General features: G+C 41.0%; 1 protein-coding gene across 13 annotated transcripts in view; it reads right to left on the minus strand.

Annotated features, from left to right (window-relative positions):
* The window catches only part of DTNB (dystrobrevin beta), a 238,112-nt gene that overhangs the window by 197,879 nt on the left and 13,561 nt on the right, over positions 1–26,672 (minus strand). For all 13 annotated transcript variants that reach the window (XR_007130044.1, XM_047745316.1, XM_047745315.1 and 10 more), the window contains one exon: positions 8,541–8,608. Coding sequence is in view for 12 of the 13 variants with exons in the window: in XM_047745316.1 (XP_047601272.1) it covers positions 8,541–8,607 (67 nt within the window). In the remaining variant the exon portion in view is untranslated. The remainder of the gene's footprint in view (positions 1–8,540; positions 8,609–26,672) is intronic.

Genomic DNA, 26,672 nt, shown 5'->3' on the forward strand with positions numbered 1-26,672 from the left:
CCAAATCCCAAGGAAAGCAAAGAGTCAAATGCAAGGGTTTTATTGTATCTGCTTGTATCAGAAGCTTTTATCAGAGTCTCCTGGAGAGGAACCTGGAACCTTCATTCCAGAAAGTCCTATAATCAAGCTAGGTTTGGGAAACACATAACCACCCAACTCAGCTTCAAGGTCTGGCCCATGCAACTCTCAAATTTTACCTCACACCTACCTGCAATCAGTACAAGCTACATATAATTACCCAAACATTCCGAGCTCTCTCATCTGAGCCTTGTAAGTGCTACTCACAGCTCAGCCCTTTCTCCATCACAACCCTGAACTGACTCAGCCTGCACATCGCTTCCTTTCAGTTCCCTTCCTGGACCCCCCGGGCTTCCCCAGTCATGGCTCTTACTGCCCTATCATTCCTTATTTCCATTTTCAGGAAAATAAGTTTCATGAAGGTAGAGACCATTTAATTGTTGTGTTGTTCACTATTATATGCCCAAAACTAGGACGTAATAAAACCAGCACCTGAAATATTTATTGAATGAATAGATAACTGAACATTAGAAAGTTGTGTTGCTGATATAAAAGACTGATCTGTGGGGCACCTAGGTGGCTCAGTGGGTTAAAACCTCTGCTTCGGCTCAGGACATGATTTCAGGGTCCGGGGATTGAGCCCCGCATCAGCTCTCTGCTCAGCAGGAAGCCTGCTTCCTCCTCTCTCTCTCTCTCTCTGCCTGCCTCTCTGCCTACTTGTGATCTCTGCCTGTCAAATAAATAAATAAAAATCCTTAAAAAAAAAAAAAGACTGATCTGCTTTCCCCAAAAAACATACTAAGTAAAGTCAAAATATTACACAAACTATACAATTTTGAAAAGCTAATACAAGGAGATGATAAAGGTAGTGGTGAAACCAACTCCTTTCCCTGTACAAACATGTTGATGCCTTCTTCAGACAGAGCACAGGATTCCAGACTGCAGGCTAGGGAGCCACAGGATTCGGTGGAGGAGCTTGGCACACCTACAGAAGGTGTAAGCCAGTAAGTATATTTTGTTTTTTTTTTTTTAAGATTTTTTATTTATTTATTTGACAGAGAGAAATCACAAGTAGGCAGAGAGAGGAGGAAGCAGGCTCCTTGCTGAGCAGAAAGCCCGATGTGGGGCCTGAACCCAGGACCTGGGATCATGACCTGAGCCGAAGGCAGCGGCTTAACCCACTGAGCCACCCAGGTGCCCCAGTAAGTATATTTTGTTAAGAAGCCATCTAACTAACGAGATGAAGAGGAGAGAAGGAGAAAGAGAAGAGGTAACAAACCTAGTAAATGTAAGGAGAGTAACTTTTCTGAATTGTCTGAAACCTTAACAACCACTTTTTTTTAAGATTTTATTTATTTATTTGACAGAGAGAGAGAGAGAGAGCAAGAGAGGGAACACAAGCAGGAGGAGTGAGAGAGGGAGAAGCAGGCTTCCCACTGAGCAGGAAGCCTGACGTGGGGCTTGATCCCAGGACCCCAGGATCATGACCCGAGCCTACAGCAGATGCTTAACGACTGAGCCACCCAGGTGCTCCTTTACAACAACTTTTAAGAACCAAAATGTTTCAAAAGAATAGGAGTCTGAATAAGTAACAAAAATAAACATAAATGACTCCCTTGTTTTTTTTCTTGGCTGTCTGATTAGAAATCCTGGGGACCAGAGATGAAGCCAGAAGTCCCAACAGAGAAGAAGGTATAGACCACAGAATGGTGACTCTTTCAGTGGGTGAACTAGAAAGAAAAGGGGAAAAAAAAAATCCCACAAAGGGAAACAGGAACACATGACTGGCTCCACCTAAACTTAGATTTAAATTTTTAAAGCAAATAAAGAAAGTTATAATCAAATAGGTTAGACAAAAGAAAAACTGACCATACGAAAGAATTCTTAAGTCTAATTTATGATGTTAAAAAAGAGAATACTAGGGGGCGCCTGAGTGGCTCAGTGGGTTAAGCCGCTGCCTTCGGCTCAGGTCATGATCTCAGGGTCCTGGGATCAAGCCCCGCATCGGGCTCTCTGCTCGGCGGGGAGCCTGCTTCCTCCTCTCCCTCTGCCTGCCTCTCTGCCTGCTTGTGATCTCTCTCTGTCAAATAAATAAATAAAATCTTTAAAAAAAAAAAAAAGAGAGAGAGAGAGAGAATACTAAAAATAGCATGTATTGGGGCACCTGGGTGGCTCAGACATTAAGCGTCTGCCTTTGGTTCAGGTCATGATTCTGGCGTCCTGGGATTGAACCCCACGTCGGGCTCCCTGCTCAGCTGGAAGCCTGCTTCTCCCTCTCCCACTCCCCCTGCTTGTGTTTCCTCTCTCTCTGTGTCTTTCTCTGTCAAATAAATAAAATCTTTTTTAAAAAATGGCATGTATTTCATAAGGGAGGTGCTCTAAAACAGTTTAATATTCCTGTATTGCTTCGAATAAGTTACAAATGCTGATAAGCTCTGGATTTCATTTTAATTGATGTTAAGACTTTCTAGGGTAGCCACGAAAAGAACAGAAAAAGAATATACAACTCACAACCAAGAAGAGGGAAAAATGGACCAGAAGGAAGGAAACTCATTTTATCTAAGGAAGATAAGAAAGGAAGAAAAACAACAGAGAAAGGACGCAGTTGAAGCACAAAACAAGATGGAAAAAAATGTGAAATCCCTCTGTCCTCATAAAAACAATTAAACAGGATAAATTCTTCAGTGAAAAAGCAAAGACAATAGTTGTTGTTGCTGCTGTTAAATAATCTAGCTTACACTGCTTATAGGAGAGATACATAAAACATAAAGATCAGGGGAGCCTGGGTGGCTTAGTAAGTTAAGCATCTGAGTCTTGACTTCAGCTCAGGTCATTATCTCAGGGTCATGGGATCAAGCCCCATGTTGGGCTCCATGCCCAGCTCGGACTCTGCTTAGGATTCATTCTCTCCCTCTCCCTCTGCCTGAGAGAAGGAACACAAGCAGGGGGAGTGGGAGAGGGAGAAGCAGGCTTCCTGCTGAGCAGGGACCCTGACGTGGAACTTGATCCCAGAACCCTGGGATCATGACCAGAACCGAAAGCAGATGCTTAATGACTGACCCACCCAGGCGCCCCCAGTACAGCTATATTTATAGCAACAACAGTAAAAAGCATCACTAGAAAAAGAGTATACCTATAAAAAATATTAAAAATATTTTTTAAAAAGAGTATACCTTCATAATATTCAATATATTCAATTTCCTAGGTAGACGTAAGATTTTAATACATGTGCATCTAAGAACAAAAGGTCAAATCACTGACAGAACTAAGGGGTAAAAAATTAAAGTCCATGATCAAAGCAGAGATTTTTAATGACTTTCAGTAATCAAGCGGTCAAATCCTTAAGAACGAAAATGGTCTGAATAAAACATGTAACAAGGTAAATCTAAATAATGAAGAAATCATACACATTATTTTCAAGCACACTGGAATATTTACAAAAACATATAACAAAAAATATCAAATTCAAAGATTCTAGAACATCCTTCATTCTCTGACCCACATACCAATTAAGCTAAATATTTTTTAATTAAAAGTCATTCATTTGTAAATTTAAAAGGGTATTTCTAAATAATTCCTAACAGAAGTTAGAAAACACAGAGAAGGGACGCCTGGATGGCTCAGTTGGTTAAGCAGCTGCCTTCGGCTCAGGTCATGATCCCGGCATCCTGGGATCGAGTCCCACATCGGGCTCCTTGCTCGGCAGAGAGCCTGCTTCTCCCTCCGACTCTGCCTGCCTCTCTGTCTGCCTGTGCTCGCTCACTTGCTCTCTCTCTCTGACAAAAAAAAAAAAAAAAAAAGAAAACACAGAGAAATGATCACGAAAATGGCATCTATCAGAACACATGAAATGCAAAAACAGAAAATCACAGGAAAGAAGTTCTTAAGTGCTTACATAAGAGGAAAAAAGTCAAAAAATAAATGGCCCAAGTTACCTAACATAAGAAGTTGGAAAAAGAACATCAGAATTCCCTTAAGTAAAAAGAAGAAAGTAATAAACACAATAGTACAAAATAATGAGGCAGAAACAAAGATACACCCAGAAGACCAACATAGCCAAAGCTCCTTGAAAAGACCAATAAAAGTGACAAAATTTTGGAAAAGGAAAAATAAAATCAGAATCTCTGAGCTGGGAGGCCTGGCATCAAGCCACTTGGTCGTAGTGAATAATCCTTTTAATGTACTGTTGGATCCTACTGGCTAATATTCTGGTGAGAATTTTCGCATCTGCGTTCATCAAGAATATTGGTCTGTAATTCTCTTTTTTGATGGGGTCTTTGTCTGGTTTTGGGATCAGGTAATGCTGGCCTCAAAAAATGAGTTTGGAAGTTTTCCACCCATTTCTATTTTTTTGGAACAGTTTCAGGAGAATAGGTATTAATTCTTCTTTGAATGTTTGGTACAATTCCCCTGGGAAGCCGTCTGGCCCTGGACTCTTGTTTGTTGGGAGATTTTTGATGACTGCTTCAATCTCCTTACTGGTTATGGGTCGGCTCAGGTTTTCTATTTCTTCCTGGTTCAGTTTTCACTACAACCAAGTAGGATTTATTCCTGGGCTGCAAGGGTGGTTCAACATCCACAAATCAATCAATGTGATAAAATACATTAATAAAAGAAAGAATAAGAGCCATAGGGTACTCTCAATAGATGCTGAAAAAGCACTTGACAAAGTACAGCATCCTTTCCTGATCAAAACTCCTCAAAGTGTAGGGATAGAGGGTACATACCTCAATATCATCAAAGCCATCTATGAAAAACCCATAGCATACTGCACCCAAAACCGTAAGCTACCTAGGAATAAACCTAACCAAAGAGGCAAAGAATCTGTACTCAGAAATCTATAAAGTACTCATGAAAGAAATTGAGGAAGACACAAAGATATGGAAAAATGTTCCATACTCATGGATTGGAAGAACAAATATTGTAAAAATGTCTATGCTACCTAAAGCAATCTACACATTTAATGCAATCCCTATCAAAATACCATCAAATTTTTTCAAAGAAATCAAACAAAGAATCCTAAAATTTATATGAAACCAGAAAAGACCTCAAATAGCCAGAGGAATGTTGAAAAAGAAAGCCAAAGTTGGTGGCATCACAATTCCATACTTCAAGCTCTATGACAAAGCTGTCATCATCAAGACAGTATGGTACTGGCACAAAAACAGACACACAGATCAATGGAACAGAATAGAGAGCCCAGAAATAGACCCTCAACTCTATAGTCAACTAATCTTTGACAAAGCAGGAAAGAATGTCCAATGGAAAAAAGATAGTCTGTTCAACAAATGGTATTGGGAAAATTGGACAGCCACATGCAGAAGAATTAAACTGGACCATTTTCTTACACCACACACAAAAATAGACTCAAAATGGATGGAGGACCTCAATGTGAGGAAGGAAGCCATCAAAATCTTTGAGGAGAACACAGGTAGCAACCTATTCGACAGCCGCAGCAACTTCTTCCTAGAAACATCGCCAAAGGCAAGGGAAGCAAGGGCAAAAATGAATTATTGGGACTTCATCAAGATCAAAAGCTTTCGCAACAAAATAGTCAACAAAATCAAAAGACAACTGACAAGATGGGAGAAGATATTTGCAAACAACATATCAGATAAAGGGCTAGTATCCAAAATCTATAAAGAACTTATCAAACTTGGGGCACCTGGGTGGCTCAGTGGGTTAAAGCCTCTGCCTTCGGCTCAGGTCATGATCCCAGGGTCATGGGATCGAGCCCCACGTCGGGTTCTCTGCTCGGCAGGGAGCCTGTTTCCCCCTCTCTCTCTGCCTGCCTATCTGCCTACTTGTGATCTGTCTGTCAAATAAATAAATAAAATCTTAAAAAAAAAAAGAAGAAGAAGAAGAAGAACTTATCAAACTCAACACCCAAAGAACAAAGAATCCAATCAAGAAATGGGCAGAGGACGTGAACAGACATTTCTGCAAAGGTGATATCCACATGGCCAACAGACACATGAAAAAGAGCTCCACATCACTCAGCATCAGGGAAATACAAATCAAAACCACAATGAGATACCACCTCACACCAGTCAGAATGGCTAAAATTAACAAGTCAGGAAATGACAGATGCTGGTGAGGATGCCGAGAAAGAGGAACCCTCCTACACTGTTGGTAGGAATGAAATCTGGTGCAGCCACTCTGGAAAACAGCATGGATGTTCCTCAAAAAATTGAAAATAGAGCTACCCTATGACCCAGCAATTGCACTACTGGGTATATACCCTTAAGATACAAATGTAGGGATCCGAAGGGGCATGTGCACCCGAATGTTTATAGCAGCAATGTCCATAATAGCCAAACTATGGAAAGAACCTAGATGTCCATCAACAGATGAATGAATAAAGAACACACACACACACACACACACACACACACACACACACACACACACACACACAATGGAATACTATGCAGCCATCAAAAGAAATGAAATCTTGCCATTTGCAACAACATGAATCGAACTAGAGGGTATTGTGCTGAGTGAAATAAGTCAATGGGAGAAAGACAATTATCATATGATCTCCCTGATATGAAGAATTTGAGAGGCAACGTGGGGGGTTTGGGGGGTAGGGAAGGAAAAAATGAAGCAAGATGGGATCAGGAGGGAGGGAGACAAACCATAAGAGACTCTTAATCTTCTCAAAACAGAGGGTTGCTGGGGGGAGGCGGGGAGGGAGAGGATGGTTGGATTATGGACATTGGGGAGGGTATGTGCTATGGTGAATGCTGTGAAGTATGTAAACCTGGCGATTCACAGGTCTGTACCCCTGGGGCTAATAATACATTATATGTTAATAAAAAATTAAAAATTAAAAAAAATCCTAAGAAAAAGAAAACAAAAAAAAGAATTTAAAATACAGTAGTCAAAACCATCTTTCTTTAAAAATAATACAGTGCCTTGGGGCCTGGGTGGCTCAGTGGGTTAAAGCCTCTGCCTTTGGCTCAGGTGGTGATCCCAGGGTCCTGGGTTCGAGCCCCGCATCAGTCTCTCTGCTCAGCAGGGAGCCTGCTTTCTCCTCTCTCTCTCTGCCTGCCTCTCTGCCTACTTGTGATCTCTGTCAAATAAACAAATAAAATCTTTAAATAATAATAATAACAATAATATAGTCCCAAAGAATGTACAACATCAAGAATAAACCCTAATGTAAACCACAAATTTGGGATGTTACAATTTGTCAACACAGGCCCATTTGTTGTAGTGAATGTACCCTCTGGTGGGGTGGTGTTGTTAACAGGGGAAGTCGTGCATGTGTGCTACGGGGAACTTGCTGTACCTGCCTCTTAGTTTTATGTGAACCTAAAACTGCTCTAAAATAGTGAAGTCTTGGGGTGCCTAGGTGGCTTAGTAGGTTAAGCCTGCAGAGGCTCAGGTCATGATCTCAGGGTCCTGGAATCGAGCCCCGCATCGGGCTCCCTGCTCAGTGGGGAGCCTGCTTCCCCCTTGTGATCTCTATCTCTGTGTCAAATAAATAAAATCTTTTTTTTAAAAAAAGTGAAGTCTGAAAAAAAGCTATGGATATACCTACAACAAGTAAAAATCTATTAATTACCCACTGAGACTAATAAAACAGAAAGATCAGTGAATTCAAAACTGCCATAAAATCAACCCAAAACTTAGATGGTAGAATCCTATGATAAGGCTGGCAAAAGAGGACTGTTACATCCATAGAAGGTAATAATGCTGGAGATCTGGGGGGATGTTGGAAAGGAGAGAGTAGAACTTTTAGCAACAGACACCACTATCACCAAGGCAATTCTTCCTATGAAGAAAGAGGGGAGACAAGAAGCCATACTCACCAAACATCTCCAAAACTGTCCATACCCTTGAGTTTGTTACAGAGAAAGGCAATTTGTCTGAGCTCTACGTGTCAGAATGATGACATTCATGAAGCAGCAAACCCAATCCTTTACAGAACACCCACTTCCTACGCCACAGTAGTATTCTACCCTGGTTGTGCTCTCTCTCACGGTCACGTTTATTTACTGAAGGCACCCCAGGCACTTCTCACTATCAGGATTTGTTTATCAACTTGGTTTCCTTATTTTGTATGTTTCCCCTCACCAAGATGTAAGCAGTGTGCAAGAAGTCAGGGACTGTGTTCTGTCTGTCCCCGCTTAACCCTAGCACCTAGTACAGTGCCTAGAACACAACAGATCTTCAACAAATGTGTTTAAAAATTAATGAAAATATGACCCCTATGCTGAGCCGTCAATGGTAAACAGGAACAACAAGGTAGATGAAGGTGGGCCCAACTGCATAAGCAAAGGCCCAAAGACGGCAAATGCGTGATCCGTATGGAGTCTGCTTGAGATTCTCTCCCTGCCCCTCTCTCTCTGCCCCTAGGCCCACTTGCACTCTCTCTTTCTGTCTCTAAAATAAATAAATCTTTTTTTTAAAAAAATGGAACATGCTAATGCTTAAAGTTATGACTTCATCAGGAAAAAAAAGAAAAGGCACCCCCACACATACAAACAAGGAACCCAGAAGCCCTCAGGACTCACGCATTTCTATGAATAGCTGCCTCTTCTCGGCCATGGTCTTCCGCTTGTTTCCACTTTCCTCAATCATCCTATAAACAAAAAAAGATACAATAAACCACTGCAATTTGATAATTCATCCGAGGGCTTATCATTCTGTTACGAAGAGGTACAGGGAACCAAGTTGTATATGCATTTAAGAGACAATCAGTAAAAATAAAGCAGAAGCCCGATATAGAAAAAGACAAAACACTGTCCCTTTATTTACTTGATAGCTTCTAAAATATGACAAAGTTAACAATTAAATGAGCTCATACACTTGCTTCCTGTGCTGAAAATATGGGGCTATGTCTTATTTCTAACTTTGATTATTTTCTCTGCTAAGTCCTGGATTGGTTGGGACACAGCTTCCCATAACCCTATTGTTTTACACAGATAAATATGGTACTAAATATAATTTAGAAAATAATTATAATGAAAGGCTAAACTAAAGAACATAACAGTTATTAGCATATACATAAAAGACATAAATAAAATCTTTTATTTTCATAGTAAACAATATTGAACAAAGAAAGTATTCATACCCGGGGCGCCTGGATGGCTCAGTGGGTTAAGCCTCTGCCTTTGGCTCAGGTCATGATCCCAGGGTCCTGGGATCGAGCCCCACTTGGGCTCTCTGCTCAGCAGGGAGCCTGTTTCCCCCTCTCTCTCTGCCTGCCTCTCTGCCTACTTGTGATCTCTGTCAAATAAATAAAATCTTTTATTAAAAAAAAGAAAGAAAGAAAAGTATTCATCCCCAAACTCAAAGAACTCCTAGAGATAATTTTTTTTAAGATTTTATTTATTTATTTGACAGACAGAGATCACAAGCAGGCAGAGAGGCAGGCAGAGAGGGGGAAGCAGGCTCCCTACTGAGCAGAGAGCCTGATGTGGAGCTCCATCCCAGGACCCTGGGATCATGACCTGAGCCGAAGGCAGAGGCTTTACCCACTGAGCCACCCAGGCCCCCTTTGAGATAAATTTTTTATCATACAGTAATAGTTCAGGTTGACACACATAGGCTACATCAGTCTCTCTGTTAAAACTCTGTCCATGTGTTACCTCATTTAATCCTTCCAACAACCCTAGATACTGATATCATTACTATTATCCCCATTTTATAGATTAGGAAACAGCCTCGAAAAGAACACTAACTTGCTTGAGGGCACAACTCAGAAGTGGCAGAGTCAATTCCCACCCTTTTGCTAAACTTCTTACAGAATCCTTGCCTTCTCATGCATGGTGCCAAATCTCCACACTGAAAAAGCTGGAGAACAGGGGCACCTGGGTGGCTCAGTGGATTAAGCCGCTGCCTTCGGCTCAGGTCATGATCTCAGGGTCCTGGGATGGAGTCCTGCATCGGGCTCTCTGCTCAGCAGGGTGCCTGCTTCCCTCTCTCTCTCTTTCTGCCTGCCTCTCCATCTACTTGTGATCTCTCTCTGTCAAATAAATAAATAAATCTTTAAAAAAAAAAAAAAAAGCTGGAGAACAAAAGAGCCCATTGCACAGACCCTACTGTGCAAAATCCGTGATCATTTCAGTTGTATTTTGTCTTATTCTGTGAAGAAAAAGTATCTAGACAGAGCATAAGCCAAACAATTTCCCTAAGGAGATTAAACTTATAAATCATGGAGTGATTTATAGCACAGTCTCAAATATATTAGAATCACAAATTAAATGATGACTACACAAATTACATATCCATTAAAACAAGGTGCCTGGTAAAGGTTTAGTTTTAAATATATCCTAAAGAAAATTTAAAAATTACCATTCTACAACTAATATTTTGATAATTAAAACCAATCTTTTCCTAAATCATTGATGTATTACCAAGTAGGCTTTAACACACATGATGGTTACTTAACAATTTACCTCCAAGAGAAAAAAATTTTAAACAGGAAGAAAGCCAAAAGACAAAGCAACTAGAAACAGCAGAATGTAATGAAAGGTAGGTCCTAAAGAAAAAAAAAAGGGTTGGTACCAGTAGCCTGTAATTACAAAGGAAGAAAGATATTTAAAAGTTTACTGCCTCCTCCCCAATCTTGGTGTCTCACTAGGTAATACAAACTTTAAATGCTAACCATAGATTCAAAGATAATATCATAATATACTTTATAACATATCTCATCATAGCATTTTTCTACTTTTCATTATTTCTCTACACCACTTTTTTTCAAAGTAGAGCCTAAGAACTCCTGGAGATCTCTAATTTCTTCATGACAATTTTCTAAATTTTGTCTTTATTTCCAAATTAATCTCAAAAAAATTAATGTAACTATATTCTGGGTCATTGAGATGCCTAACTACAATGTTAAGACAAAAAATACCAACACTCTATAAATTTAAGGAAGACCCAAAGTTTTATCATGTTCAGTATGTCCAGAAACAATACAAAATTCTTTGGCAAGCAACCAACCAAGAAAATCTTAACTCACAAGGGAAATGACAATCAATAGAAGCTACCGATAAGAAGACAGATGTTGGAGGAACCTGATAGAGAATTTAAAGTAGCAGTTAGGGGCATCTGGGTGGCTCAGTGGGTTAAAGCCTCTGCCTTCGGCTCAGGTCATGATCCCCGGGTCCTGAGATCGAGCCCTGCATCGGGCTCTCTCCTCGGCAGGGAGCCTGCTTCCCCCCACCCCCCAACCCCCCTGCCTGCCTCTCCGCCTACTTGTGATCTATCAAATAAATTTTAAAAATCTTAAAAAAAAAAAAAGTAGCAGTTAGAAAAATGCCTAAATTAGCAATCACAAACATTCTTGAAATAAGAGTTAAAATCTTAAGTGTTAGCAGAGAAAGAAAAGATATGAAAGGAACCAAATGCAAATCTTAGAACTGAAATATACACTCATTGGGGGAGGACTAGATGGGCTCAACTGCAGAATGGAAATGACAGAGGAAAGAGTCAGTAAACTTTAAGATATATCAAGCAGAAATTATCCCATCTGAAGGGGGGGGCAGGGCAAGAGAGAGGTTTTTTTTGTTTGTTTCTTAAAGGAATAAAGCTTCAGGGACTGAGTGGACAAAAACAAAAGATCCAACATTCATCATGTACTCAGAATCCCAGGAGAGAAAAAGGAGTGTGGCAACGTGGTGCTACACAATACATGAAGACATACGAGCTGAAAACTTACCAAGTTCAGTGAATGCATACCCAAGAATTCAAGAAACTGAGCAAACAAGCTATAGCCAAAGAAACTAACTATAATGGTCATATCATAATCAAATTGCTGAAAGACAAAGAAAAAATCTTAAAAGAAGTCAGAGTAAAAGAACATTTTATGTATAAGATAGGGACCAGCTAATTTTTTTCTTAAAGAGCCAAACAGTAAATATTTTAGGTTTGCGGGCCATATGGTCTGTCACCACTACTCACCATGGCCACTGCGGTGTGAAAGCAGCCACAGACAATATGTAGACAAATGAGTACGGCTTTGTTGAAAGTTTATTTTGAAAACAGGTAGTCAACTCACAGAACAGAGCCTACAGCCCCTATTGAGACAAGTGACGACATGATTACTGCAGATTTCTCATCAGAAACTATGGAAGTCAGATGATGGCGGAGCAATGCTTTTACATTGAGAGAATATTATCCTTTCAGAAACTAAAGAAAACTGAGAGAATTTGTAGTCAGCAGACATGCTCTAAAATAAGCTAAGGAAAGTTCTTCAGGGAGCACCTGGGTGGCTCACTTGTTAAGCAGCTGCCTTCGGCGCAGGTCATGATCCTGGGGTCCTGGGATCAAGCCCTGCATCTGGCTCCCTGCTTAGTGGGAAGCCTGCTTCTCCCTCTCCCACTCCCCCTGCTTGTGTTCCCCTTCTTGCTGTCTCTGTCAAATACATAAATAAAATCTTTAAAAAAAAAATTCTTTTTTTTTTTTTTTTAAGATTTTATTTATGTATTTGACAGAGAGAAATTACAAGTAGGCAGAGAGGCAGGCAGAGAGAGAGGAGGAAGCAGGCTCCCTGCTGAGCAGAAAGCCCGATGTGGGGCTCGAACCCAGGACCTGGGATCATGACCTGAGCCGAAGGCAGCGGCTTAACCCACTGAGCCACCCAGGCGCCCCTAAAAAAAAAAAAAAATTCTTTAGAAAGGGAAAACAATTACAAAATGTTACAAATAAAGAACCACAAAAGATGTTAGAAAAAAATAACACCAATTTCATACAATTGCTACCAGAAAATACAAAAGAACATCTTTCGAATCATTTTAAAAAGCCAGGAATATCCTGATACCCAAAATAGACAAAGACAGTACAAAAACAAATGCCTCTCATGAACATAGACACAAAAAACCTCAGCAACAAGCAAAATCCTCAACCAATCAAGCCATATATAAAAACCTCGGAAGCAGTGGGAGTTTATCCAGGAATGGAAGGCCAATTCAACATTTGAAAATTAATCAATATAATCCAAAATATTAACAAACTAATAAAAAATGTTTAGGTCAGATGCAAAAAGAGCATTTGACAAAATACAATGTTCATTCCTAGAGATAAAAACTCTCTGAAAACTAGAAATAAAACCTTTCTACACCTGATAAAGGGCACCTACAGAAAACTGACAGCTAAGATCATACTTAGTGGTAGAAAACGATACACTTTTCCCCTGAGACTGGGACCAAGACAAGGATGTCCGTTCTTACTACTTCTATTAAACATTATATGGGATGTCTCAGCCAGTGAAATAAGACAAAAGATAAAAGGCAAACAGAATGGAAAGAAAGAAATAAAATTATCCCTATTTTGCAGACATCATGATGATCTAGATGATGATCTAGATGATGTAAATTCCAAATTCTAGGAGCCAAAAAAAAGCTCCTAGAACTAAAAAGTGAGTCTGACACCGTTGCAGGACAGGAGGTCAAAACACAAAAGTCAGGGCGCCTGGGTGGCTCAGTGGGTTAAGCCTCTGCCTTCGGCTCAGGTCATGATCTCAGGGTCCTGGGATCGAGTCCCGAGTCGGGCTCTCTGCTCAGCAGGGAGCCTGCTTCCCTTCCTCTCTCTCTGCCTGCCTCTCTGCCTACTTGTGATCTCTGTCTGTCAAATAAATAAATAAAATCTTTAAAAAAAAAAAAAAAACACAAAAGTCAGCCACAGCTCTGTTTACTAGCAATGCACAACTAGAAATTGAATACTTTTTTTTAATTATTTATTTATTTGTCAGAGAGAGAGAGAGAGAGCACAGACAGACAGAGTGGCAGGCAAAGACAGAGGGAGAAGCAGGCTCCCCGCTGAGCAAGGAGCCCGATACGGGACTCAATCCCAGGACGCCAGGATCATGACCTGAGCCGAAGGCAGCCGCCAACCGACTGAGCCACACAGGCATCCCTAGAAATTGAATACTTTGAAAACAGCATTTGCAATATCTCTAACAAAAATAAGATGCTTAAGTATATACTAACAAAACATGTATAGGATTTGTATACTGGAATCATAAAACAGTGATGAAATTTTTAAAAGACCTAAACAAACAGAATGACATACCATCTCATCAGGCAGTCTAATCAAAATTCCAGCAGAAATTTTTATAAAGATAGACAATTCTAAATTCTATAAATAGGCAAAAGGAATAGACAAGACAATTTGATAAAGGGAAAATAAAGATGCAGGATTATAGTAAACTTTAAGAATTACTATAAAGCCACAGTAATGAAGATAGCACAGTATTGGAAGAGGACTTTTTTTTTTTTAAGTGCAAAAAGAATTCAGTGAAGAAAGGACAGACTTGGTGTTGGAAAAACCAGTTATCTATATGACAAAAAGATGAACCTTGACCTATATTTCATACCATATACAAAAAATAATTTGAAACGGAAGATAAGTATAAAGTATAAAAAGTATAAAACTTTTAGGGGTGCCTGGGTGGCTCAGTGGGTTAAAGCCTCTGCCTTCGGCTCAGATCATGATCTCAGGGTCCTGGGATCGAGCCCCCATCAGGCTCTCTACTCAGCAGGGAGCCTGCTTCCCTTCCTCTCTGCCTGCCTCTCTGCCTAATTCTGATCTCTGTATGTCAAATAAATAAATAAAATCTTTTTTAAAAAATATATAAAACTTTTAGAAGAAAACATAGGATAAGCTCTTCATGGTCTGGTACATCACAGTAAAAGCACAAGCCATAAAAAAAAAAAAAGACAAATTGAACATCACCAAAATTAAAGAATTTCTTCTATAAAAGAAACTGGTAAGAAATGAAAAAGACAAGTTACATACTAGATGAAAAATATTTGCAAATCACATGTTAAATACAGGATTATAGTTGAAGTATATATGCTTTAAAAAACTCTCAAAACCAAACTAAGGTGGAAGAAAAGCTTGTTATCCAACAGTAGCCACAACATTGTTGACTTAAGAGTATAGAAGACAGGGATGCCTGGGTGGCTTAGTCGGTTAAGTGCCTGCCTTCGGCTCAGGTCATGATCTGGGGGTCGAGGGATCCGGTCCCACATTGCGCTCCCTGCTTAGCAGGGAGTCTTGCTTCTACCTCTGCCTGCCAACCCCCCTGCTTGTGCTCTCTCACTCACTCTCCCTCTCTGACAAATTAAAAAAATATTTTTTTTAAAAAGGTATAAAAGTTGATATCCTGCCTTTATTCCAGCAACGCTGATCAGCTTCCAGGTGCCAGCATCTGCATTTCTTTGCCTGAGGGCTTTTTCTGTTCAGTGAAGACAGCCTTGACCTTCGGGGGCAGTCCAGAAGCACCAGGGGGTTAATATCCCTGGAGGAACTCTCCCACTGATGGAAGTTAATATATATATGCTGCAGCTCCTTTACTGAACAAAAGGCAAAGTTTTCCGCTGGCTTACCCACACTGCCTGATGAGAAAGCCTTTCTAGCTCCTTTCTCTACTCCGTCTCACTTCTCCACTCTACTTGTTTCTCCTAGGATCACCAAAATAAATATATAAATAAAACCCACAAGACAAAACCAAACCAAACTTGCACTTGTCTTTACATCTGCATTTGCTTCTAGGGTAACCCAAAATAAGATTTGATCCTGATATAACAGGTCTTCCAGATGGATTCTATACGTGATCACTCACCAACCAAATGACAAGATCCCCAGGGCTGGTAGTAAGCGGCTTGGTGAGAACCCCCGGTGGGCTGCTGCCACAATATTACTCTTGATGGGGTGGATCCCAGATGGGATACAGGTAGAGATGACAGGGTTATGTGATAGTTTTAGCATCTGAGAGATACAGGGGCATCAAGAATTTTAAAGACAATTAAATTGGTTGGGTTTTTGATAAGTAGCATTGATACACAGAAGAAAGAAAATGTCAAAGCCTAATCATCTAAGTAACAACTCAAAGCATGGTATGACAACCGGAAGACCTCATAGCAGCATTTTTTTTTTAAGATTTTATTTATTCATCTGACAGACAGAGATCACAAGTAGGCAGAGAGGCAGGCAGAGAGAGAAAGGGGGAAGCAGGCTCCCCACTGAGCAGAGAGCCCTATGTGGGGCTTGATCCCAGGACCCTGGGATCATGACCTGAGCCGAAGGCAGAGGCTTTAACCCACTGAGCCACCCAGGCGCCCCTCATAGCAGCATTTTAAGGAACTCTGAGTCCCTATGACTAGAAGGCAGATTGTGCTAAAAATCAGGCCCAAATTCTGTTTTTGAAAGTAGGTAAGTTATTTAAAAGACTGAATTCAGTTTCGTCAAGATTCTCCTGAACCCTCTGGGCCAGAAAAAGTGGTTCCCTTTTCCCTTGCCCTGGATACTAGATGGCAATCTTCTCTGCCTAAAGACCATGAAAAGGCCTCATCCAAGATGCATGCCTCAGAAGATGCTGACCCTTCTCAGGAGCTGTCCCTACCTCTGTCACTGATTCCCGGCTACTAACCAGGGTCGAGTCCTGGCATCATGGAAATAGGGAGGTACTGTTCTTACTTGGGACGGAAAGGGGTGATTCACCACAACAGCTACTGGACCTGATGAAATGCACTGGTGGGACCTGAGAGAACATACCTGGGAATGAGCTTGAGGATCAAATAGAAGGTTGGTGAGGAGAACTGTTGATATAGGGGTACTTCCACATGCCACAGGATTTAATGTTCCAGAAAGGACACCAAGAGCCAGGGCTAATGTGCAGCTAGATTGGCTCATTTAAGCCTTGGGGTGAAGAGGATTGATGACCTTATAGAAAATGAATTGAAGATGCTGGAACCGCATGGCAGAGGATAAAGAAAAGAGCCAGAAGAGGCCCCCCTGCCCATATCTCCTAAGTTCTGCCAATTCTACCTCTACTGGACTGACAGCATCTGCTTTAAAAACAAAACAAAACCGGGAGCACCTGGTCAGCTCAGTTAGTAGAGCATGTGACTCTTGAACTTGGGGTTGTGGGTTTGAGCCCCATGCTGGGTGCAGAGATTACTTAAAAATAAAATCTTTGGGGCACTTGGATGGCTCAGTGGGTTGGGCCGCTGCCTTCGGCTCAGGTCGTGATCCCGGGTCCTGGGATCGAGTCCCACATCGGGCTCTCTGCTCAGCAGGGAGCCTGCTTCCCCCTCTCTCTCTGCCTGCCTCTCTGCCTACTTGTGATCTCTGTCAGATGAATAAATAAAATCTTTAAAAAAAAAAAAAGGAAACAAAACAAACAAAAACTGATGCCTTTCTCTGACTTCTGAAGCCCATTTTGTTCCCTGCATGACAAGCCTGAAATACTGCAGATTCACTACCCTCTGTGGTGAGGATACACTAGTGACCAGGAGATACTCTGCCTCCCTTCCCCTCAAGAAGCTGAACTCTGAGGACATACTTTATAGCGGCTCCTGGAATTCCCCAGCAGGAATAAGCTCCAGTTACTCACAGCCGTAACTCCTAACTTGCTTGAAACAAATCCTTTATTTGCTAAACTTCCCTTCCCTATCTCACTTCATGGTCCCCTACTGGTATTTCCTGGGATAATCTTCAAAAGAAAATACTTGCACTCAAATCCTTGTCTGAGTCAGCTTCTGGGGAAACTTAAACTAAAACATTAAGTCTTTTCACTTCAACCAAGTCTACAATGCAGATGACATAAAATCCAAATTTATAGGTTGTGTATAAACTACAATTACTATACATGATTTCGCTAGACCTTCCTGATAGGTGAATCCATCCAGTGCTCTATGGATACTAACCACTAAAGCTCTGTAGTTATGATTTTAACAGTTCCACACTCAACAAATACCTACTACTACTGCCATACCAGATTGTATGTCCTTGTCCTTCTGATATAACCTTGAAAATCAACACTTACATGAACGCAAGTACATCTCTTTACTTCCTTCCACTCGTACTCCTGGCACTTTGCCTTTCCTTAGCCTCATGATCAAGAGGTAACCAACATCTCATATCATTCCCTTCGCATACTAACTGATTTCAAACCCTGCCATTTCCTTCCTCATGATCACTCGTATCCACCCTTTTTTCCCATTTCGCCTGCCAAAATCTTTGTCCACGTGAATGCACAAATACAATTCCATTTTTTTTTTTTTAGATTTTATTTATTTATTTGACAGAGAGAGAGAGAACACAAGCAGGGGGAGCAGCAGGCAGAGGGAGAAGGAGGCTCCCTGTTGAGCAGAGAGCCCAACGCAAGACTCGATCCCAGGACCCTGGGATCATGATCTGAGCTGAGCCACCCAGGCGCCCCCACAAATACAATTCTGTGACACCGTGATCTCAGACGCTGCACCCACATCTTCCGGTAGTTCATCCTGTGGACAGACAGGGAAGTCTCCTTACGTGTATTTAGGCTAACATTCCAGCTTCAGGGGTCCTAATCACCCTACTCAGGAGCTTCATTCCACCCAGTTAAAAAACATCAGAGCACAAAGTGAACTAAGTCAGAGAAAGAAAAACAAATACCATGAACTCATTCATATGTGGAATCTAGTAATACAAAAAAGAGTCAAGTTCACTACAGAAGCAGAGTAGAATAGTGGTTTCCAGGGGCTGGGGGTGGGAGAAATGAGAAGACAGTGATCAAAGGATATAACCTTTCAGTTATTGGATGAATGAGTTCTGGGGATCGAATGTACACCATGATAAACATAGTTGATAATACTGTACGATACTGTATACTTGAAATTTGATGAGAGAGACTTTAAACCACCAAAGAGGTAACTGTGAAGTGATAGTTGTGTTAATTAACTCAATTGTGGTAATCATCTAAAAAGATATACATATGTCAAATCATCACATTGTACACTTTATATACATACAATTTTATCAGTTACACCTCGATAAAGCTGGGGGGGAATTAGCAATACACTTGAGCATCTTTCCATGCCATTGAGCACTCTTCAAAAACATAATTTTGAATGGCAGAATGGAGTTTTCTTATCCAAGCCTTGATTGTTGGCAATTATTTACAATTATCTACTACTTTGAACAATGCAACAATAAATATCTTTGAAGCAAAACTAGTAATTAAAAAAAAAGGAACAAAGCCTTAGTCTACAAAATGTAAAAAACAAAAACAGAAACAAAATAGCACCTTGGCTATGAGAATGTAAGCCAAGCTTTCTCAATCAAAAAAGAGTTGAAACCATAAGCCCCTAAATGAGGCTTTTAATATCTTTTTTTTTTAAGATTTTATTTATCTATTTTGACAGAGAGAAATCACAAGTAGGCAGAGAGGCAGGCAGAGAGAGAGGAGGAAGCAGGCTCCCTGCTGAGCAGAAAGCCCCATGCGGGGCTCAAACCCAGGACCTGGGATCATGACCTGAGCCGAAGGCAGCGGCCCAACCCACTGAGCCACCCAGGCGCCCCAGAGGCTTTTAATATCTTAAACCCAAAGTCAAACAGAATAAATGAGTTTTTAGACACAACACCCCCAATCCATGAAAGAAAAAATTGATAAGCTGGATCTTATCAGAATTAACCATAGCACAAAAGAAACTAAGATCAAAAAAAAAAAAAAAAACCACTGCTAAGATAATGAAAAGACAAGCCCTAATGTGAAAGAAATGTTTTCAAAACACATCTGATAAAGGACTTATATTCAAAGCATGGAAAGAACTCTTCAAACTCAACAATAAGAAAAGAGCCCCCTCCCTTTCCCTCCCCCTCTCTCACTGCCCCTACCCCCCTACATAAATAAATAAATCTTTTTTTTAGAAAAGGGGGTGCCTGGTGGCACAGTCCGTTAAGCATCTGACTCCTGGTTTCAGCTCAGGCCCTGATCTCAGCGTCATGAGACTGAGCCCTGCATCGGGCTCCATGTTCAGTGCAGAGCCTGCTTAAGACTCTCTCTTGAGTGCCTGGGTGGCTCAGTGGGTTAAGCCTCTGCCTTCGGCTCAGGGTCCTGGGATCGAGCCCCGAATCGGGCTATCTGCTCAGTGGGGGGTCTGCTTCCCCCTCTCTCTCTGCCTGCCTTTCTGCCTACTTCTGATCTCTGTCTGTCAAATAAATAAATAAAATCTTTAAAAAAAAAAAAAAAAGACTCTCTTCCTTTGGGCTCCCTGTTCGGCAGGGAGTCTGCTTCTCCCTCTGACCCTCCCCACTCTCATGCTCTCTCTCTCTCTCAAATAAATAAATCTTTAAAAAAAAAAGACTCTCTCTTCCTCTCCCTCTGCTCCTACTTCCCCAAATAAATAAATCTTTTTTTTTAAAGATTTTTATTTATTTATTTGACAGACAGAGATCACAAGTAGGCAGAGAGGCAGGCAGAGAGAGAGGAGGAAGCAGGCTCCCTGCTGAGCAGAGAGCCTGATGTGGGGCTCGATCCCACGACCCTGGGATCATGACCTGAGCCGAAGGCAGAGGCTTTAACCCACTGAGCCACCAAGGCGCCCCCAAATAAATAAATCTTTAAAAAAAATGAAAAGAGCCCAATTAAAAAATGATCGAAAGATCAAGATACCTCACCAAAGAAGACATAAGAGTGAAAAATAAGTACATGAAAAAATATTCAATATCATTATCATTAGGAAATTATAAATTAGAACACAATGAGGTACTACTATATGCCTGTTACAAGGGCTAAATTTTTTTTTAAAAACGGCAATACCAAATGCTGATAGGAATGTAGAGCAACAGGAACTTCCATCTACTTGGAGCAATAAAGCAGAAACAGCCGCGGAGGACGACAGGTGGGCAGTCTCTACAAAGCTTATCACGGTCTTAGGACCAGTGAACCAGCAATAGCACCACGAGGTGCTAGCTGAGTTGAAAATTTATATTCCCACAAAACCTGCACCCAAATGATTACACCCAGCTTTAGTCGAAATTGCCAAATAACGACAGCAACCAAGATGCCCTGTAATGGTGAACAGATAAACAAACCAGGGTACTTCCCCAATGGTTCAGCAATAGTATGTGAGCTACCAAGCCATGCGAAGACACAGAGGAAGCTTAAATACATATTGCTAAGTGAAAAAAGAGAGTCTGAAATGACTACACACCATGTCCAATTTTACGACCTTCCAGAAAAACAAAACTATACAAATGGTAAAAATGATCAGCGGCTACCAGAGATCTGGGGAGAGAGCAAGAGGAATGTATAGGTGAAACACGGAATTTTTAGGGTGGTGGAATGTCCGTATGATACTGGAATGGTGGATCCATGACACCATACATTTGTCCAAACAGAAAGAAATTTCACAGAGTGAAGCTTAACGTATGTAAATTATTAAAAAAAAAAAAAAATCTTACACTGTCAGAGGATCTCAGAATGAAATGCAGAATGTGACAAATAACCGAACTGTATTATGAATGTCTGACACAACCTCCCTGAGGAAGGTAAGGGGAAAAGGAGTCACCTAAGTAATCCTGGGAATAAATGGAGTCTGTAAGGCCAAAGGCAAAGCAAAATATACGTAAGTACTGTACTTCAGTTTCCCACAGGTTCTAAGCTGACAATTCTGATACTAGTACGCAGGTGTACTGCAGCTGAACACTTAAGCTAATGGATGGTAGATGGTGGAGTGGTGAGGTTACAGATAAGCAAGATGAGAAGCGAGAAATTCCACATGGTAATAATGGATTACAACCGGAAACATCAGTACAAGTTCATGTTACCTTAACAGAGATACAGGTAGTTACACATGGAAGCATTTGTAGATATGTGCACATATATGTGGGTTAGCATACACATATATACATCCTTGCTCTAGAAGGCCTAGAAACAACAATATCCCAATAGCGATGAGCACATCTAGTGCCCTAATTTGGGGGTATAACACCATTCTCCGATAAAAGGAACCAGGGCTCCTTGGATAAATGGCTGAGGCAGGAAATGTGCAACATGAAGGCCCAGAGCTTCTTGAAAATCAGTAAGTTCTGGGGCATCTGAGTGGCTCAGTCAGTTAAGCATCTGCCTCAGCTCAGCTCATGATCTCAGGGTCCTGGGATGGAGTCCTGCATTGGGCTCCCTACTCAGTGGGGAGCCTGCTTCTCCCTCTCCCTCTGCCTACCGCTCTCCCTACTTATGCTCTCCCTATAGCTGTCAAATAAATAAATAAAATCTTTTTAAAAAAGAAAGGAAATAAGTTCTGGGGAGGGGAAAAAAAACCATATGACAGAAGCCTATTAAAGGAACACAGAAGCCAACTGACAGCTCTCAACAGACAAAATTAGAATAATTTCAGCAGGGGCGCCTGGGTGGCTCCGTGGGTTAAAGCCTCTGCCTTCGGCTCAGGTCATGATCCCAGGGTCTTAGGATCAAGCCCTGCATCGGGCTCTCTGCTCAGCGGGGAGCCTGCTTCCTCCTCTCTCTGCCTGCCTCTCTGCCTACTTGTGATCTCTGTCTGTCAAATAAATAAATAAAATCTTAAAAAATAATAATAATTTCAGCAACAACATTAAATAGTATTAAATATCTTTAAGCTGATACTGATATAAATGAGTAAATAAATTAACAAATGAAGAATCAACAAATACCCTGGGCAGTAGGATTCCAGATTTTTTATGTAGATCCTCTGCCCTAGAGAAAGTGGAGCATAACCCCTGAGTCCTTAAGTGTGAACTGCACAGAGTGACTTCCTTCCAAAGAGGAAAAGGGAGAGGGACAAATACCCTGACAGTGGAGAAATCTGACAAACACAACCTCAGCCAGGTGCTCGAGGTCAACAGTGACTCATTACGGAGACAGGATGTACCCCTGACATGATGTGATGAAAATGGCATTTTACTTCTGGGGTCTTCCACCGCAAAACCCATAAACCCAGTCTAATGATGAGAAAAACAGGCAAATCTCAATTGAGGGAAAAATTCACAAAATATCTAACCAGCACTCCTCGTATCTGTCAAGTTTTATCAAACACTTGATGAGAAAAGCCTAAGAAACTGACAAAGCGTGAGAGAAGTCTAAGGAGACATCGCACCTAATTATAATATGGAATCCTGGACAAGATTCTGGAACAGAAAAATGCCCTGAGGAAACAGTACAGAAATCTGAATAAAACACAATTTCAGTTAATAAGAACACATCATCACTGGTTCATTAATTGTAACAAATGAACCACAATAATGTAAGATGTTCATAAGAGAAGGAATGGGTATGAGGTACATACAGGTACTCCTGATTACAGTTTAATTCATCAGTAAATCTAAAACTGTTCTTAAAAAATTTTATTTTTTAATTTTTTTTTAAATTTATTTGACAGACAGAGATCACAAGTAGGCAGAGAGGCAGGCAGAGAGAGAGAAAGGAAAGCAGGCTCCCTGCTGAGAAGAGAGCCCGATGCCGATTCGGGGCTTGATCCCAGGACCCTGAGATCATGACCTGAGCCGAAAGCAGAGGCTTTAACCCACTGAGCCACCCAGGTGCCTCCAATTTTTTTTTTTTTTAAAAACAGAACAATTACATATTTATTTTCCTTTATTCTCTTAACTGATTCAAAAAAGCAATTGCATGGGGCACCTGGTTGGCTGGCTCAGTCAGTGGAGCATACAACTCTTGATCTCAGGGTTGTGAGTTCAAGCCCCACAATGGGCATAGAGATCACTTAAAATTAAAATCTTTAGGGGCATCTGGCTCTGTTGATAAGCATCCAGCTCTTGATTTTAGCTCAGGTCAGGGTCTCAGGGTTGTGTGACAGAGGCCCCCACCCACCATGTGGCTCAGCCCTGCATGGAGTCTGCTTATCCCTCTCCATCCCCCTCTGACCCACCCCCCTCACATCCCCACGCCTGGCTTGCACTCACATGGCACTCTCTCTCTTTCAAATAAGTAAATCTTTTTTTTTTTTAAGATTTTATTTATTTATTTGACAGAGAGAGATCACAAGTAGGAAGAGAGGCAGGCGGGGGTGGGGGGGAAGCAGGCTCCCTGCTGAGCAGAGAGCCAATGCGGGTCTTGATCCCAGGACCCTGAGATCATGACCTGAGCTGAAAGCAGAGACTTTACCCCACTGAGCCACCCAGGCGCCCAATAAGTAAATCTTTTAAAAAATAATAAAGTCTTTAAAATAAAGAGCAATTGTGTAGGGGCGCCTGGGTGGCTCAGTAGGTTAAGCATTTGCTTTCGGCTCAGGTCACTTTCTCGGGGTCCTAGGATCAAGCCCCATGTTGGGCTCCCTGCTCAGTTGGGAGTCTGCTTCTCCCTCTCCCCACCCTTCCTCGCTTGTGCTCTCTCTCTGTGTCAAATAAATAAATAAATAAATAAAATCTTTAAAAAAAAAAAAAGCATAAAACAGTATCTATAACATCATATTGCTGGGCCTGTAACATATAGAATTCCCTGAGAAGACATAACAATCCTAAATGTCTTCATACCTAACCCCAGTGCCTCACAATACACTTAGCAAAAATGCATAGAACTGAAAGGAGAAATGGACAAACCCACACTTCCATTTCGAGACTTCGATTCTCCTCTATGACCAGTACAAGTAGAAAGTCAAGATGAATATGAAGGACTGAACACCGCCAGCAGCCAACTAGAGCTAACTGATACTTAGCAGATGTCCCACCCGATAATGGTAAAGCACAAAATCTTTCCAAGTGCACAAGAAGCATTCTTCACCACATTCAGAAGAGTGAACACCTCTAGAGATGGAAGCAGAATGATGGACTGCAGAGGGACACCAGCTCTGTGTGGCTATGTTTTATTTAGTAGACCGGGTTCTGGGCACCATGTATTATTCTTCATACCTTTTAGGTCCTAGCTCACAATGAAATGGGAAGTCATTTACTTGGAGTATATTCTCTGATAAATCTTTTCTTTAGTGGGTGGGGGGTGGGGGAGGCAGGACTCCGTATGTTTTTATTATTGAAATGGAGTATATCAAATACCACAAGCTCTGTACTTTTATCCAAATGTACACGAACTCTTGCAAACTCCAAATCTGATATAAAATTTATTATTTTGATCTTTAGCAATGTCTTCTGTAAGTATCCCAACAAAGAATGCATTTTAGGGGCGCCTGGATGGCTCAGTGGGTTAAGGCCTCTGCCATCGGCTCGGGTCATGATCTCAGAGTCCTGGGATCGAGTCCCCCATTGGGCTCTCTGCTCAGCGGGGAGCCTGCTTCCCCTTCTCTCTCTGCCTGCCTCTCTGCCTACTTGTGATCTCTCTGTCAAATAAATAAATAAAATCTTTAAAAAAAAAACAACAAAGAATGCATTTTAGTCACCAAACTGAAGTTATTCACTTGTCTATATGGTATTTTAGCTACTTTTACCGAAACAGGGAAAGCAAAGGTTTATGGCTTTTTGTCTTTCACTCCTAAAGTAAGAAATCTCCAAAGAATCTTCCCAAAAATGTATCACTAACTTAATAATCTTTAATATTCTAGATTCATTGCCTCATGACTATAATCATCACTGCAAATTTCCAGTAAGTTTGTCTTCATATACCAAATGCTTAGTTTTAAAATATAAACTGAGAACAGTAGCCTCATACTATCATTAGGGAATATCTTAAGATACAATGTACTCACAGTGCATATAAACCCATATATCAAATAATATTTAATAATTTTTTACGGATTCCTCTTCAACCCACTTAGATCATTATTGTTTTATACTTTGCATTAGACTGACAAGCCTATAATATAAGTAAATGTATCAGCTCTGCATTTTTCTTGTTGTTCATATGTCCTTGCATTATTCAATCTTCAGCTGAATCTGAAACTTCAACCTGCAATTTCTTTGCAGGAATCCTTTAAGCCCTTTGTCTTTTTAGCAAGGTTCATCTAATTGAAATCAGATAATATCATCTGAAATACCGCTAACCCGGGCAGCGATGAACTTTGATATGTCCGAACATATTAACAAATAGAGGAAGCTCACAGGACGGGCCCCTCCAGGCTGTGGTGTCCCCAGTACCACCCCTTTCGGGTTACTTAATTTACAAAACCCGATCTCTATCTCCAAACATACAGATGGAGTACAGTGTCAACCTGTGGATGAAATATTAGTAAAAGCTCACTGCCCATATTTTGTTAGACCCTACCTAGAGGATCATTTTGCACATGCCTCCCACTCTAGAAACCTCTGCTGTTTAAAAAAAAATTTTTTTAGTTGAAAAAAATTTTTAAAAACCTAGAATGAGAAAATGGGACTCTGCTAGGTTTGAGGAACAAATGAGTAACATGGGTGGCAGAATTAGATGGAGAAATTTAAAGCCTACATAGTGAGTTAACTTGGCCTAAGGTTACAAAGTTAGTAATTTGTGGAATTAGGCAACCAACCCATTTGACACTAAAGCCTACTCTCTTTCTTTTGTGCCACATCGCCCCCTCCAGGGCAAATATGACGAGTCGAGGAGTGAGAAAAAGACAGGTCCACAAACCCCGGTGCTAGATGAGACTTCTTATTAACAGTTAAAGGGAGTCTGGAGACCAGTGCAACAAAACGTCTCGGCCCTTGTTCATCCTATCTAGGAAGCAATATGCTCCAGAGATGGACTAAATCTACAAGCAGAAGAGACGAAAGGAAAAGACTATCAGGAAGAAAGCAGCCTCTAGAAATGTTTCCAGAATGTCTCTGTAATACACCCGAGTGTCAATAAATATCCTTCATTTCCCTTGCATGTTTTTGTTAAAGTCTTAACCCTTCCAGCTCTCAGTTACTTCAAAGCATCCAGGTAACAAAAAACATCTTGAGCAAATTCACTGTCTCCCAGCAAAACTCCTGTCAGTTTTTCTCTGGATGCGTATTTATATGAGAAATCAGAGATAAGA

Source organism: Lutra lutra, chromosome 9 (genome assembly GCF_902655055.1).
Source record: "Lutra lutra chromosome 9, mLutLut1.2, whole genome shotgun sequence".
In the NCBI taxonomy this organism is placed as follows: Eukaryota; Metazoa; Chordata; class Mammalia; order Carnivora; family Mustelidae; genus Lutra; species Lutra lutra.